The sequence below is a fragment of the Alligator mississippiensis genome, chromosome 1 (genome assembly GCF_030867095.1).
Source record: "Alligator mississippiensis isolate rAllMis1 chromosome 1, rAllMis1, whole genome shotgun sequence".
Lineage (NCBI taxonomy): Eukaryota > Metazoa > Chordata > Crocodylia > Alligatoridae > Alligator > Alligator mississippiensis.
In genome coordinates this window covers 44,169,831-44,187,662 of record NC_081824.1, presented here as the reverse complement: position 1 = coordinate 44,187,662, position 17,832 = coordinate 44,169,831, and the positions used below count along the sequence as shown (strand labels likewise).

At 41.2% G+C, this 17,832-nt stretch overlaps 1 protein-coding gene across 1 annotated transcript in view; it reads left to right on the top strand.

The window, feature by feature from the left end:
- CSMD1 (CUB and Sushi multiple domains 1) overlaps nucleotides 1-17,832 on the top strand; it is a 2,292,800-nt gene that overhangs the window by 2,113,921 nt on the left and 161,047 nt on the right. Inside the window, exon 49 of the mRNA XM_019488443.2 lies at nucleotides 7,906-8,094. Within this exon, the coding sequence (XP_019343988.2) occupies nucleotides 7,906-8,094 (189 nt within the window). The remainder of the gene's footprint in view (nucleotides 1-7,905; nucleotides 8,095-17,832) is intronic.

The window sequence follows — 17,832 nt, the reverse complement described above, 5'->3', positions numbered from 1 at the left end:
TTGATTGCTTTGCCTTCATATCATAAAATTTTCACGTCTCTCATAGCATGTCAGAGGTGCAATGTGAATCAAGTGAGCAGGTTTTTTGAACTGGTTATAATTGTCTGTCTTAAATTTACGAATTTCACTGTGTGGTGACTCGCTTTACAGTGTACAGCAAGAAAAATCACTGAATAGGGATTTGCACAGGACTTTGGAGTACAGTGTAAACAGAATAATTTATAAATGTTGCATCATAAGTAAGAAAATCTATAGCATAAATGACATGTTATTCAGCTAGATATCTTATTTTTTGAAAAACCTAATATTCGCAGTGATACTCCTAAAAAGGGTATAGGTCTTTGAAATTATATGCTGCTCTTTTTAGCCCGTTTACGCGGTAAATATGAACTGATTTGGCAAGCCTAAAAGGTAGTAATAGATCCTTAATGTTGTATTCTTTTTCTTCTTTCTTTCCTTTATAGTTTCTGAATTATGTTTTTCTATTAGAAGCTTTGGATTTCCCACTTGCTAGGCAGTATCTGATCTGTCAGGAAAGCTGTTTTAAATTCCCCCTGCCCCACCACAAGTTTCCCATGTGCCTTGGACAAAATGGGTGCCATGGTAGGGAGGAATGCTCCCCTACTCCACATGCTCTACCTCCTGAAACTGATGTTATGCAGTCACTGATGAGAAAGGGATTACTGGTGCCTACACAGCACTGCTCTAAACTGGCTACACTATTTCTCTTTTGGAACATAATAGCTAAGGACAGAAATTACACATAAACTGGTATAAGTGATTGGAAACCAATCTAAATCTTTAACAGAAGAGAAGTTCAGTATACATAGATCAGTTTCAAAATGGTGGAATTCAGTTTAAGTTAGACTTGGATGAATGTAATAGCAGATTGGATCACTTTAGGTTAGACTGCTCTATTGAACTTCTGTTCTGGATCCCCCCCAACAAAAGTTAGGTCTCAGTCCCTCAGCATCTCAGGATGCATTGTATTCCCTGCTAACCTTCCTCACAGGCAGGCAGGCTCACCTCCACTCCAGCTCCTCTGCTCCAGCCAAGCTAGGCAGCCCTGCCCTTGTAACTGTCACAAAGCTGAAGCAGCAAAGCCTCTGCTCCCCAGTCTGGCCAGCAGCATATGGGGGATGGGCAAAGTGGGGAATGGACCCCTACCCCAGCCCTTGCTCCTCCCCAGCTGGGGCCTGCACAGCAGGGGGAGAAAGCCCCCAAGGTGGAGGATTTCCACTGGGTAGCCTGGATGCACAAGACAGCAAACACCGCAACCCTGCACCTTCACCACCACTTCACCATTCAGACACCCCGCCTTCCCAGCCAGGGTGTGCACAGTGGGTGTGGGAGAGGTCCCCAAAGACCTTTCCCTTGCACAGCCTGGCTCTGCTGGGCAACAAATGCCCCAACCAAACCCCTCACCAGCCCCCTGCCTCTCAGGTGTGCGTTTTGGGGGGCTGGTAAGGGAGTGAGACTGGTACATTCACTGCCCAGCAAAGCTGTGCTATGCAGTGGGAAAGCTCCCCCTCCTTAGGGGTTCCCCCCAACTTGCTGTGCAAACCTTGATGGGGATATGTGGGGAGTGTTGTTTCCCCCCCTCTGCCAACCCCCCCACAGCTGAGAGGTAGGGGGCTAGCAAGGGGTTGGGGCTGGGTCATTCACTGCTTGGCAGAACTGGGAAACATGCAGGAGCACCTCCTGCCTTCTGGCCCTGGCCAGTGCAGGCATCTGCCTACCTTGGCCAATGAAAGCCTGAACATGAGTTCTGTACATTAACGGTCCAATCTATGCAGTTTAGAGAAACCTATGTAGATTGGGTCAATTCCACCTTGAGCTCTTTGACTGTCTGGATTTAGCCAGTGTGTGTGGATCAAGCACCACATGTTTAGCATGACAGTCCCTAGTGCAATATTGAGGCAGCATGGACCTGCCCTCAATCTTCCTGCAGGGCCAGCCCATCCTATCCTGTGGGCCCCACAGCCAAGGGGCTGTGCCTCACTCATCTCCTGCCAATGTGCCATGTTTAAAGGGCTTGATTCAGGCAAGAAGCCCCTTCCTGGTTGAGTGGGGCAGGAATTCTTGTCTCCACTCCCGCTCCTGCTCTGGCCCCAGCCCTGGCCCCAGGGGGGGAACCCAGGCATCCCCAACACATGGTGATCCCACCCCATGCCCCCCTGCAGCCCAGTCAGTGTGTGTGTAGCCTGGCTCTGACTATTTTATTTCAGTGAGCTTATACCACAACTGCAATTTTGATTTTTTGATGGATCAGGGGGCCCCAAAACTATATCTTGCAGAGGGCCCCCAAAAATTGTGGGCTGGCCCTGTCTTTTTGTGTCTAATTTCTCCTAAAAAATGGGGATATCATCACTTCTCTACCTCACAGTGATGTTTTAAGGATAAATATATTAAGCAAAGGCCACAGGTTTTTCATTTAAAATTTGGAATGTGGAATGAGGGAAAAATCATTAATTATAAGCCTCTTCTTGGCATCAATTATTGAACTAATATTAAATTGATCAAGAAACTGTTAGAAAAAATGTCTCCCTTTTTGGAGTAAGTTTTTTGTGCAAGTTATTGTCATATTATTAACTCTAAGATGGAGATTTATAATGCTCCTGAGGGATTTGGACATCTATTTTCAATTAATTTTAATTGAGAATTGGACATCCAGAACCCTTTAGGCATCATTGAAAATCTCAGCCTAAATGTTTTACATGCTTCAGCAAGAGAGTGTGTTTTGTCTATATCCATGCTACCGCTGTTCACATGTCAGTTGACTGGTGATGTGTCTTATAGCATTGAAGTGTGATTTAGCCAAGCGGTCATTACCCTGGTTGGTCTTTAGTCACAAATGACAAGTGGACATTGTAAATATAAGTAAGCTGAAGCTGTACAAATGTGTTACCTTGAAGAAAACATTAATACTTAGGAGGCCTTGAAAGAACTTTGCTGATATGTCACTCAGAAAAGTGAATTAAATCTATAAATGTAACACGAGTTCAGGTCAGTGGAATAGCCAGCTTGAACTTCATCATTTTTATGGATTGAAGGTTTGTTGTTCCTAGAGAAAAGCACTTCTGAACCACTGCACCAATATCTGCTAATCCTCTCATAGTAACAGTGCAGATCCTCTCTCAGAAGCCAGATGAGAAGGGGGAAAGTATTTTATCTCTGTAGTCCTAGGTGCGAGTCTGGAATACATTATAAGCATTTTATCCAGATTCCCAATGAAGCAGAGAAATGGAGCTCACTTGGTAGTGGTTGCAGCTTTTGAGACTGACATTTCTTATGGCATTTTTTCACCCTCAGACTTCTAGACATTTTTAAATTATGGCTTTGTACTTGCTTCCTTACTTGCTGTGTTAGTGCCTGATCTTGCAAGATATTGAATATTCTGCACTCCAGCCATTATAGGAGTTGGTTTAATAGAAACATCTCATTTTTAATGATTACTAAACTGTATAGAGTAGATACAGGGGTATAACCTGGATGTTGGCAGTTGGGTCTTGGTACTAGAGAATCATAAACTAGGGGATTAGGATTAGACAAGTTCAGAAGCCAGAGGTAGGATCTAGACTAGGACCAGAAGCCACCTGGGCAACAGCTAAAAGCTGAGGTCTGTATTGGAGCCCTGAGCCAGCAACCAGGAAATAGGAAGCTTAGCTAGAGTCAGGAGCAAAGATCTGGTGGTGGTCAATACCAGGAACTAGAACCCAAGAATTAAACATGGATAAAGGATTGGGCTAAGGAGACAAAACACTAAACTAGGAACTAGGAACCAGGAACAGAGATTCTGGCAAGACCTAAGAACCAGAGAGTACTTGAGGGAGGAGCTGCACAAGGCAGGTCTGCAGATGGCCTTACACTTCACCTTGGACCTCTGGAGCAGCTGTGGTGGAGATTGTGCCTACCTCTCCCTCACAGGACACGGGTGTAACCAGACAGGCTGTCGGTGGGCTCTCCTTGAATCTCAGCTAATGGATGAGTCCTACATGGCAAAAAAGATCATGGAGGCTATGAACCACTTGGTGCAGGAGTGGCTCATTGGGCAGAGTGAGCTCACCCGCAGGTTCATGATCACTGACAATGGGGCCGGTATGGTCAAGGCGGTCCGTGATGCCAACTTTGTTGGCAGCCACTATGTGGCACACAACTTCTACCTCATTGTCAGGGATGCCTTGGTGAGGGACAGGGCTGCTGGTGATGGCACCAGCACCACCAGCAAGCTCATTTCCAAATGGAGGAAGGTGGCAGGCTATTTCCACCAGAGCATCAAGGGGAGCAAGATGCTGCAGGACAACCATCTACAAAACCATCCTACAAAATCATTCAGGATATGGAGACTTGGTGGAACTCCACATACCTGATGCTCGAGAGGCTGGTGGAGCAACAGAAGGCCATCCGTGAAATGGCATTGGTCGGGGAGATTGGGGTCTGTGGCCCCCTTAACAGAGCTGAGTGGGATACCATCTCCCAGATCCTGGTGGTCCTCAAGCCCTTCCTTGAGGCCACTGAGATCCTCAGCACTGGTGATGCCCTCCTTAGCCAGTTGATCCCTGTAGTGAGGGAACTTCAGAGCCAAAAGAGAATTTTCAGGGGATTAATGTTCCTGGCTGGGGCAAGCCGCTGCCACCAGGCACTGCATCCCTGCTGTTTTCATCCAAATCTGCCAAAAAATGACAAAGTTATAGACAGTTTCATGCTTCCCCATTATAACCTATGGGTAAAATGTCGAAACAGTGTCAAAACAGCGAAGCAGTTTTGACAAAACAAAATGGAACAGTGCTTCAGAATGAAACTCAAAATGAAACACTGTCCTGTTGAAACTGTGAAGTGGAAGTTGAAATGAAACAGTGCTGTTTCACGCAGCCCTAGTAGTTAGGTCACTGGCTGCCAGGCCCACTTACTATTCAGGGTCAGCAGGGCCACACGTGCAAAAACCACTCATCAAAAGTTATAGCTTTCAGCAAGCTTTATCACAATGTCAAAATAACTGTATTGTTATTCTAAGGAATTTAGCTGCAAAACATGACCCAACTTGTCCTCCTTCCCACAAAATGTGGAATAAATTAATAAATATTCAAGCTGTTTAATTAAAAAGAATATATTTAATACTACAGTATATCTACAGTTCTCACCTAGGCAAAACTCACATTGACTTCAGATGGACTTTAGGTTGGATGAGGACTGCAGGCTCTGGCTCAATACATTTTTATGGCTGCCATACCATCTTTTCCTATGAATTTTGTGCCACTTTGTTTGGTGTGCCTGAGGTAACAGGGCATCTAAACATGTCTATAGAAGTGGGTCTGAGCTGGGCCTGCAACCAAGTGGGTATTCTAATGTTAAGTCAGAAATACAGAAAAGTTATATTAAAATAATATTGCTAAAATTGTAAAGTCACTCAATCAAAAGTTTGGAAATGCCAGATTTAAGGATGGGTAGTTGACTTGACACCCTGCAATCAAATTTGCAAAAGTGGCAAGCACTCCCATTTGAATCTCAAGTCAATGGCAGCTACACTTAAAACAATTAAAATGGTGTGTAATATAAAACATTCAGAAAAATAAAGTGTTGGGTGTCTCAGCAAAATTATCAAACACTTTTGGCCTTAATCTCTGTGCCTTGTGCATGATAACACCTCCTTACCTTTCAATGATGTTGTGAAGATAAGTAATATTTGGGAACCAGACAGATGCCATAGCTGTGTGTGCCACAGAAAAGCTTATAAGCAAATTAATTATTCGATCTTTATAGCAGTGTTTGAAGAGTGCAGTAAATAAGGTTTAGGGGCATACCTTAAACTATTAGGATAATACAAAATATTTAATACCTGCTCATTATGGGAGCACCACCCTTCCAGTTCAATAAATGAATCGGGTATCCAGTCGAATATGTACTATGCAATCATGTAGTTAAATTACATACACATGGAAAAGCGAGACAAATGAAGGTTGTACCAGCATGCTTAATTCCTGTATTTCCTTACTTCCAAGGGTTTGATAATGCAATGTTAAATATTTCTTTAACATGGTTATTTTGCATTTAATTTCTTAGGTTTTTTCCCCTTTTTTAATGAAAGCTGATAAAACAAATTCTACCATCTAGAACCAAACTGGCACCCACATGGTGCAGCAGCAGGGTTGGAAAGTTTGATCCACCCCAAAGCCTTATGCTACATGAAGTCATGGAGTTAATGATGGTAGCAATAGCCTGTCATTTTAAGTATCAATCATACTAGAGCAGGTATGGGACCCTAACATGTCCAGTAGGTTTCACAGATATTTATTGGCAGCAAGGCAATGGGGATACTAGAATTTTGTATTCCATTCTAGACTCTAGAAAGGAGGATGTTTTAATAGATGCAGACCCTTGTGTTTGATTCTTGCCGTGTTTGACCTGCTCTCCGCTGTCATCTCCAACCTTACCAGTCCAAGTGCAATCTGTTCTCTGTCTTGGATTTTTGTCCTGGTTCTGTTAAACTAGTCACTAAGTCAATCCAGTTTTCTATCCAACAGGGCTCTTCTAATGTCCATTCTTGTTACAGAATCTTTACTGGACCACTCAGTCTCATTCTTCTCTTTGGGCTTGATGCCCGATATTAAAATAATATTGCTAAAATTATCACTCACATGAAAGTCAGAAAATGCCATATTGAAAAGTGGGTATCTGGCTTGATACTCTGCAATCAAATTTGCACAAGTGGCAAGCATTCTTAGTTATATGTGAAATCAATGGCAGCTGTGCTTTAAATATTAAAAAACAGCTACTGTGAAATACTCAGAATAATCAAGTCCTAGGTGTCTCACCAATTATTGGGCTTCCATTCATGCATATACAGTTATTGGAATCCATAACAAAATATGCAAAATACATTTATTAAATTATTATTTTCAGAAGGCAAAATGGCCAAGTAGGTTAATAATGTATTACCCTTTGACTTCTAGAGACTTACAGTAAGTTCTCTTTTTTTCTTTAGGTCACAGTCTGAAATGAAATTCTCTGTCTAGTTGATTTTTATTCTTGTTATTAAAGCACATCACAGTATGTTGTATTTTGACAATTTTGGCAGTCTCTGCTTACTCCAGGTCCAGGACAAGAATAATAAGGGCATTGAAGGTTGAGAGTGGTAATAAAAAAAAAGCCTGCATTGTATTTTATTCTAGATCATGCATTCAGCCAATATTTTCATAGGCACACAAAGTCAGGGTTTAGGTTTTGTTTTTTTCCCCAGTGTTTAATTTCTCTGAAAGTATAACCGTCTATGATCATATGAACATTTTTTTATATTACTATATAATATCATTGTATGAAGACATTTCTCTAAAGTGCCTAGTTCAAATGTAATGAAATATTCACATTGATTATTAACCAGAATCCAAAACACCATATATATGATAATTCCACATTTTTGTTTTACTTTACTTGATTTTTTTTCGTGTCTTTTGGGTAGTGTTTAATTAAATGATTCAAACTTTTAAGTACTTGGAAATTCTTAAATAGTAATTAACTAAAGCAAATAATGTAGTGTGCATGATATGTAGCTCAAGGAACTATATCTGATATCTTTAAATTAATCTAATCTATGAGATAGATAATTAAATGTGAGGTATCTGAGGTGCTGAAGCAACTACATATGTCAGCAATATTACTCGGTTACATCCCTTCTATGATTTATCATCTCAAATAATTCTGAGTGAGTGAGATATGAGTGGTAGTCCTCCACCTCATGTTATTTCCACATAAGATACGTGTTTTATACTGAACAATTCTGACAGTAATTTTAGATATTTCAAAGAATTTTAAACTGCATAAACATGTTTTATTACTGCTATAAGCGGGATTATTATACTTGCATTAAATGCCTTATATCTTGATATTATTGTATTTTTTGGCATATAGCTCCCTATTGCAGCTTAAACTCTGTCTTGAAGAATGGTGGGATTGTGAACAAAACAGGAGGCCCGACTAGAAGTAAAGTGCACTTTTATTGCAAACCTGGATATAGAATGATTGGCCATACTAATGCAACATGCAGACAACGTCAAAATGGCATGTACCAATGGGATTCTCCTGCCCCGATCTGCCAAGGTATGATGTTGTATTGCTGTTGAATCCATAATTTATCTAAAAACCCCCCACAAAACCCTTTTACAAAATAAGGCCTCATTACTGTCTACATGTGTGTGTCAGCAGTCACATTGAACTTAATGGGCTTATTCATGCATTATTACCACATGGCTAAGTGTGAGAAATCCAAGGACTTACAAAAACAAGGGTCTAATGAAGTATTTTTATATACCAAATGGAAAATAAGTCTTTAATACTTGGTTAAATGCTAAATTCCAGAAAGTTCTCAGCTCAGTGCAATATTTTATGCCAAAAAAATAGTAAATTATTGTTTTCACTTGGAATATTGTGTTCTGACTATTTGTATTGTTGTATTATTGTATAATATTTTGTCTAGAACTGATATTTGAATGTAATAATTTTAATTAATTTTAATTACTTTTTCGTGTCTTTTTAGTAAATATTGTTAACACGATTGTAGGTAGATTGTAGTGTATGGTGATGGGGTTTATGGTTACAGGCTTTGTGAAGTGTCCTTGAAGTAGAAAGTAGAAGAAAGTCAAATAAGATTGGATTAGATGTATGGTATGTCCAGTGTGCCATATGGTCTGACTTAATATGACAGGTTCCTGCTTCAATTCTCATTTAACTTTTAGACGAGTTGACAGTGCTACCTATAGTTAAGTTTTCCCAGCACTTCTTATGATAAAAGCTCATAGCTGGGGTAAGCTATAACTTCTGCACTATGTTGGATGCTTGCTCTGAGCCAAATATGTGTGGAAAATTTCTGCAAAAATGTTCAGCCATTCCCAAAAACAAAATAGATGGGAAAAAATGTTGTTTGACCAGTTTAAAAAAAAAAATGTGATGATGTGGTAGAGCTGGAAGTTGAAATCTAGCACAAGGCTAATCCTACAATACAGCATGTACCTTTTCCTGCCCAAGTGAAACACTGGTTAAATTTAACCATATCATAAGCATTTTACAACCTTACTTCACAGCCTTACATACATGCTTAGTGGGCACATCTTCATGAGATGCTGACTGTTCAGTAGCCAAATAATACTAAGCAGTAGCACGTTACAGCACTTAGTGCTAACATGCTGTTGTGAAGTATTATTAGGCTGCTGCTCACTAGTTTCACTTAAAAGGTATTGGCTGGTGCTACTACACAGTAACTCTACTGACTGCCCATTTATTTAGTACATGACTATACAAGTACTAATACTTACACTACTTGTGAAATTATACAATTACACAAGTTCAGTAATGTCTCGTGTAGACGTGTCCACTATCAGCTATCCATTCCTTCTACACTGAAGATACTCCAGCTCCAGCACATCATTCTGGGTACAAGAACTGAGAGCTACAAGACAGCTTCTCTTGTGCTCTTGGTATATCCCCTGCTGGCACATAGGCATCATTCAGGAGTTAATGCTCTAACTCAAATGCAGACCAACAAGAAACAGACTTGGGATGTCAAGAGACTAGACTAGAATTTGGAACCTGGCACATTGAAAAGGAATGGGAGAAATAGGAGAGAAAGTAGAGGCTGGATGAACAAAGGGACTGCTTGGGAGCCCATAGGGGAAGGCCTGGGAAGATATTGTGACCAAGAGTAGGAAGAAGACTGAAACCAGATGAGATTTCCAAGACAAAAGGTGCTTCGAAGAGGGAAAATGAGATTGGGAGCCAGGATGAAGGGATACCTGGGACTTATATGGGGTATTTGGACTGGGAGGCTGGGACTGGATGTGCAAGAAGATTGAGATTAGATTTTTGGAGATAGTATATGAGTTTGGGATGAGACTAGGAAGAGGAAATGGGTTTAGACAGAAAAGAGAGAGGACTGGAGCAAAGCTTGTCCATTGGACAAGGACAGAAGTGGGGGTATATTTAAATCCTATTTCATTTGATATGTCTAAATAGTGCATCTGCAATTACAGTTTTTGTTAATGTAAGAGTAATGTTATAGCTTTGATGGTCCACAAATCATGCATCAGGAAAGGGTTTCTTAGGATGATATCTTTTATTGGACCAACTGTGTGGTTGAAATAGTTAACGAGCTGTTGAATGCAAGGCATTCTTCATCAAGTTGCAGTTTTTGGCACTTAGGCATAATTTGAGATTCTGTTGTTTTTTTTGTGTCAAAACCTCCATACACACATACCTGCTAGAAGTAAAATAGTGGCTGGGATCCATGGCTGGGCTCCTTGTAAGTTGATGGAGCTCTCAGGCAAGAGGGCAAGTGCTCCCATGCCTGGTGGTCAGCATCAGCTGGGAGCTCCCAGGCTCAGAGGTGCACATAGCCACCTCCCTCCCCCCAAGTTGGGAGGTATGATCAGCTGATGGGGCTCCCAGCCACAGAGGCCCCTGGACACATGTTTAACTAATGGCATGATAGGAAACAGCTATGTAGTTATTGCATGTGCTTGTGGAATAACTTGTAGCTTATTTCTTTTTATCACACCATTTATTGATTGAACTTCTGGATGGGTGGTCACATAAGACATGATTAACTGGTTAATCATGCCTTAAGTATAACATATAGATGGGGCCATAGCTACAGACACACCATTAAGGCATATAATGTGAAATAAGAGTGATCCTTCAGTGGCTACATAGAGCACAACCCCCTCCTGAAGTGTATGATTTCATTTTTAAGCCATTTTATATCATCTTTAGTCATATATATGTATGTGTGTGTGTATGCATGTATATATGTAACAGGAACAAAGTTCTTAAACATATATGTATATAGAACTTGTATAACATGGCTTATTTATGCAGCTCATGAAGTAACAGAGAATCATGGGTCACAACAAATGTAAAAAAATAAAAGCTGGAATGAACAATGATGGCAGTAAGTTTCTGAAGCACTTCCATTATAAACTTCATATATAAATCCACTTTTTAATTTGTTTAAGGCTTCCACTTTTGAGGTTTCCTAGGATTTCTCTGTACCCTAAGTAAATACTGGTGAAATATTTATAAAATATGTCACCTGTTTTAGTATATGAGGAGAGTTAAATAATATATTTTCCCAGTCCAGAAAATATTCACATGTATAATTATTGTTTGTGTTGAAACTTCAGGAGAAAAAAGGTAAAATGCATCAGTAAGACAGTTTTATGAGCATTGCATCAGAGGAAAGTAGGGCTGGACCTCACAAGGTCATCTAGTGCAACCTCCTGCTCTTGCTTACTAAACTATCCCAGACAAACATCTGTCCAACTTGCTCTTGAAAATTTCCAAACGTGGAGATTCTAAAGTTTCTCTAAATAGCCTGTTCCAGTGCTTGAACACCCTCATAGTCAGAAAGTTCCTTTTAATCTCCAACCTAAATTTTCTTTGCTATAGCCTGAGTTTATTGCTTCAAACACTATCCCCTGTAGCCACAGAGAAGAATGTATTTCTAACCTTTCTGAAATCACCCTTCATGTATTTGATGACTGTTATCATATCCCCAGGTTTGCTGCTGTCTTTTTTATCAACAGATATTTGGTTGAAATACTATTTCTGTGCTCTTAGAAAATTCTTGCTGTTTTGCTGTTTGGTGGAATCAGAATTATTTAAAATATTTTATCCAGCAAAGTGATATTTCATGCAGAATCCCTATGTCACATGTACTTTCACTAAATCCAAGGCAGGATTCTGAATGAATACTCCATAGATTCCTGGCCTGCCTGCTCTGAAAACTGTGGGGCTCCTGGCCCTGAGAAAGTCCAAATGTGAGCTATCCCAGAGCCTAGAGGCCTCCTAAAGCTTCTCTGTGAAATTGACCTACAGGTTTCCCTCACTTTATGCGATAGATATGTTCCTAAAAAAACTGTTCATAACTAAAATTTGCATAAAGGGAACCCACTTTACAAAGTAACAAATAAGGATATGTTCCAAAATCTTGATTGCATCATCAGCAGGTAAGTCTGCTTGGGCTGGGGCTGTTCAGGGCTCTTCCCAGTGTGGGGCTAGGCTGGGCTGTGCTTGGGGCAGGTGGCGGCAACCCTGAGAGGGGAGCTATGGGGGGGGGCTGCAGCAACTCCTAAATTTGCTATAGCCCCCCTGATCCCCTTCCCAGCACCACCACCACCACCCACCTCAAGTGCAACACAGCACAACTCTCCTGCTGGGAAGAGCCCAGACCCAGGGGCTGAAGTGAGTGGGGCCTCAATCTGCCTCCCTCTGCTGGTGATGAGGGAGGGAGTGGGGCTGGGGCAGAGGCAGGTGCTGCAGAGCTGGGACAAGGTATGGGATGGGGAGCATGGCTCCTGCTGCTATGGGCTGCCACTTTGGGCTGGGGCTGGGGGATGTGCCAGGCTCTTATCAGTGGGGGGATTGGGCCACCCTGCACTTGGGGGGTGGCGGCGATGCTGGGAGGGTAGGAGGGTGGCTGTATTCCCTCCTGTAGCCCCTTCCCAACACCACCACTGCCCGCCCCGAACACAGCCAGGCCCAGCCCCCACCAGGAAGAGCCCAGCATGGCCCCCAGCCTCAGCCTGCAGTGGCAGCCCTTAGCAACAGGAGCCATATCCCCCATCCGGTGCCCAACAGCCAGGGTGGGAAGTGGCGGAGCTGGGAAGGAGGCTATGTGGAGGGCTGCAGCCACCCCAAAAATCACCATAGCCCCCCCCCTCCAGCCCCTCTCCCAGTGCTGCTGCCACCCACTCCAAGCACACTGTGGCCCAGCGCCCTGCCAGGAAGAACCTGGTTCCAGGGGCTGGGGTGAGAGGGCCCCCCCTCCTCCCCCCTGTCCATGACCCTTTCCCCTCTCACCACAGACTTACCTGCTGCCAGTGACATAAGAGTGAATTTACCTTGCATATAACAAAATTGGGATATAAAAAGGGTCATCACATAAGAGCAAATTTCCATATAGAGAACCTGCATAAAGTGAGGGAAACCTGTATTTGACGATTTTGCAGACCTATTAGTAGTGAAACTGACAAGAACATCAATTACGCAAAGTTGCTGAAGGGTTTGTTTTCCATTCACAGGATTTTTTTGTAAAGGTTATGATCTAAATTCACAAAGCAAAAACCATGGTTTGTGATTAACTATTTATCCTATTAAAGATTCATAACTCTCCCTATGCACTGCTTAAGAAGCCTAAGGACCTTATTAGGGTTCTGGAGTCTACTGCTAGGGCCAGATGTCTAACTTGTAAGTGTTGCAATGCCTGCTTTTAGGCATTTGTGCTATTTTGAGGAGAGTAGGGGAGTAATTCTTTTTTCCTTGGGGAGGGAAAATCTAGCCCTAAATGCTTGGATTATCGAGTGCATAGAACTCTATAGGCTTCTGATAATGTAAGTGTAAGGATTTCTATCAGGGCTACAAAGGACTTTTGATAAGAACCCTTAAGGAACATCACTGAATTATAACACATGCTAATGATTCTGGCCATATTTGGTGACACCTTAATAGCAAGGATTTAAGTTAAGCATACATGGAATGATTTTATTTCAGAAAAAATAAACACATATTTTAATATTTGTTAAAATAGAGTGAAAATAAACTATTGAGGGTTTATTTTGAGTGAAAATAAACTACTGAGGCTGGGATATTTTCTGAGTGATAGTGAAAACTATTTTTTTTCTTGAAGACATTCATTTTCATACAGAGAAATAAAGAAAAGGTCCATGTTTCTAAATATAGATACAGTACCGGGCCAAATTCATCATTAAGATTTAACTTAATTAAGTCAGGAGGAACTTCAACTTTCAGGAATTTCTTGCAATATTTTTTTCAAAACATGAAATATTAGTTAAATTACTGCATAATTAACTCTGTTTTTTTATTTAAATATTTTTGTGGCATATATCACCATAACTGCATTTGCATGTAAGGTATTTTCATACAGTATGTATGAACATATTTTGAATAAATCTCAATTTCTCTCTCTTATGAGAAGAGGAAAATTGGGAAAGCACTCCTGTAGAAGCAGGAAAATATTTTTAATGATGAATATTTAAACAATTGAAGTCGTATCCCCACTTCTAGGTAGTAAGTAGGTTTTCAGCTTGCACTGATTATCTGTTGTTCAGAGGAAGTGTATCTTGCTGCAATGCAAAACAATGGATATAATTAAGTTTAAAGACCAATCCATTATTCACTGTATGAATGCACATAACCCAGCTGGAAGTGTTCATGAATGAGTACAAGTGAATCTTTGTCCTGGAGGCTGTAAGTCTCTTCTAATCCTTGACCTGAGAAATATAGGGACCACTGATTGAATTGGACAATTTTCTCAGACTGCTGTTAGCCATTTTATCAAGCATGTGGGAAGCTGAGAGTCGCTTCAGTGAACTTAGGAGTTTAACAGCATTGACATTCTCTCAGATGATAAAGGACCAAATACCATTTTAGTTAGTTCTTTTAATCAAACTTTACTCCAAAATGCAGGTGTGTTTGCTGTTCATATTACTTTATTCAAGCCAATAATCTTGTTTGGACACTGCTGGTCTAAAAGCCAGCAGTGTTATCAGGAAAGCAGTAGCAGCAGGAATACCTCTTTCCACTACTAGCATTATTGGGAGAGACATGAGCAACACATAATTGGACTGACTATAACTGGAGCAGCACCAGGAGGTACAGCTATAATTAGTAGTTTGAACTACCGCTGTGATAACTTTGAACGTAAGGAGTGGAAAGATCTTCAACAGTATCCCTGTATAAGAGAGGAGAAAAGGAAACAAAGTGGGTAGTTAACTGTGCAGCTTAAGTGGAAGAAAAGTAGTAAAGGGAAATAATAAGAGAGGAAGTGACAGGTGAAGATGCTAAAATCCGGGTGCCATGATACAGTATGCAGCTCATCAGGACCGGCATAACAATAGATTTGTTTTGGTGCAGTTTGTAGAAGGGTGAAGATAAAATGGAATATTATACATATTTTATTCTGCAGCATGACATGCAATAAGGAGGATTGCCTAAGAAGCCTATATAATAGTGTTACTTTGGTAGAGTGGAAGCAATGAGTCCTGGCAGAGCTGTTTTGCTGATAAAATGAATTAAGCATTTTTTAAGTGACAGAGAACCAAATTCTGCTTCACTTCTGCTTCAATAGAAACTCTTGAATGCAAAGAGGTTACTCCAGTTTTCCTCTTATTTAAGGAGAACAGAATTAGGCCTGGCTATGTTTTAAAATTTAAGCCCTTATTTTTGCCATTCTTAAAAAAGAGGCTGAGATTTTGGCACCAGAAGAAAATGCTGAAAAAGAATCTCTGTAAACACTGAGAAGAAATTAAAATGAAACCCACTGCATCCCAAGCCAATCCTTTAGCTACTCTGCCGCAAGGCAGAAACAAATTGAAAAAGAGGTTCTGTGGGGGAGCTCAGGAAATTTTGCCCAAAGTTTGTTGTGAACAGAAAAAAAATTACAAAACAATTGGGAATAGGGAGCATGGCAATTTTTAATAAGTAGAAAAACAGTGGCAGTTCAACTTTTTACCAGTTTCTAAGTACAGACAAAGGCTTCCCAGCTGTCACATTGTGTTCACCATGAAAATTTGGTGGTAGGATGGTAAAAAAGAAAAAGCCAGTGTGAATATTGCAAATGAAGTGTTTTGTTTTGTCACATTCTTCTAGTTCCACTTGTGGGTGTAGTTTGGCATATTCCAGATGGGAGCAAACACAATTGAAATAGAATAAGAAGCAAAGTGAAACACACTCATCACTTCATAGTACTTATTTTGCCTCATTATAATCATATTCAAAACACTATGCTGTAGTTTAATTTAAACATATCAAATGTGACAGCTCTGAAATAATGAAAACAACTCTGCTTTCATGTTTATGGTACCATGAAAATGCATGGTGAAATTAATCATTTATACTGAAGCAGGTAAATGACAAAATGAGTTAAAAATGTATTTCTTTTTTCATATATATTTAATAGGCTCCAAATAAAGACCATCCTTTCCTTCCTTATATCAATTTTCCTTTGCTTCTTACAACTGAATATAGAAATGGGGCAGAGTTGTTGTTGTTTTTTTTTTTATTTCAAGTCCAGTTTATCATAAAAATGACCTCTTACTGTTTACAGAAATGTAGGATCTAAAAACTTCAGGTAAAATCCTGTTTCACCTTTAGGCACCTAATTCAACCTTACAGAGCTGGGCAAGTGTGATTTTTGGCCTTTGTGACAGTTTAATATATTTGTACCTATGGAGCTGTCCTGTTCTACCCTTCCTCACACACTCAAAATGCTGTATTATAGCCACATAAACTCTGGGTTGGAATAGTATTGCCTAACTGCAAGTGTAATGACATGTGAGCCCCTGAAACCTCAGTCAGAGAAAAGCATAAGTAGCCTATGTTTGACACCATAGGAGGAAAACTCACCCACTTCTTTATCCAGTAATTAGGTCACTTGTCTAGGGTGTGGAAGGCTCAGTTCTAGCATCACTACCCAGAAACTTTTTGTACCTCACTTTCTTTCTTCCTTCCTTATAAAGGGCTCTGACCACCAGACTGTGGGCTGGGAATTTCCTGGAGCACATTCCAGGTGTCTTTTTGAAGCTGGCCCACTGGGCAGTCAAGACAGGAAGAAATATGGGAGTAGGAGCAGAACAAGCCATAGTGAGCTAGATATTACTGTCAAAAGGTGGAGACTCTAGGTTCTTATCCCACGAACGCAACAACTATTTCACTATGCAATATTAAATGCATAGTGCATAAATGCCATTGAGACTAGGGGCCAGACACAATGGCTAAGCAGCAGGGGCTAAATTTAAATAATGTTGTGTGCTCCCAGCAACTGCTTAAAACAAACATTATTTTTAAGAATGTAAAAGCATAATTTTTGTTATTAAGTGCCATGGGCAAATATAACACCTTTCCCGGTTTACTGATTTATTCAGATGTCTCGGAGTTACCCCCTGCAGATTGCTAACCATTTTAAAACCAAGCTAGAAAATAAAATTCAATTCCCCCAGATTTCTTTCTTTCTTTTTTAGGAAGGGGAGAGGATGAGATGTTCAGCAGATCAGCAGGCATCCTGGTTTTCTCTGATCTAACCCCCCCCCCCCACACACAATTTTCGGTTTTAAAAAAGTAACCCCAAATCCACATTTTTTCCATGATTAAAATGAAACACCACTATATATATAGTGGCTCCTGGCCCCAGCTCCCCCCAGCTCACTGTTAGCTGCCTTACTGGCAGATTGGGACAGAGGGATGGGACTTACTACACCCATGCACCCACCACCCCACCCCCAACAATTGTGGGGCAGATGCTGTTCCCTGCTCAGCTCCTTGAGTGCAAAGCTGGGTAGGGAACAGGCTGGGGAGCCAGGGAGCATGGAGCTGGATGGGGAACAGGCTCCCCAGGCCCACCAGCATGGAGTTCCCAGCACCAGCTCAGGGTGGGAGATAAGGATTTCCTAACACCAGCCCCACAATCATGGAGCTGGTGCTGGGAGATAAGGACCTCCCAGTGCCAGCCCTGCTGTCGCAGAACTAGAGCTGGGGGATAAGAGTCTCTCACCCTTCATTCCCTGAATTGCAATCTTAGAGTTGGGGGCTTGGAGCATCCTGCTGCTAGGGCAGGTGAACATAGTCCTCACCCCAAAGCCTGCCCTGGCAGCAAGCAGCTCCTGTGGGCAGGGAGCAATTTCCCACACACTGGTGGCCGGCTGATGGGGAGAAGATTTGCTCCTGGTCAAGTGTCTACATGAGCGTTACTGTTGAGTTTGTAATTGGAAGTAAATTTGCTACTTACATTTGCAGGTAGCAAATTTACTCACAATTAATGAGGTTTACTGC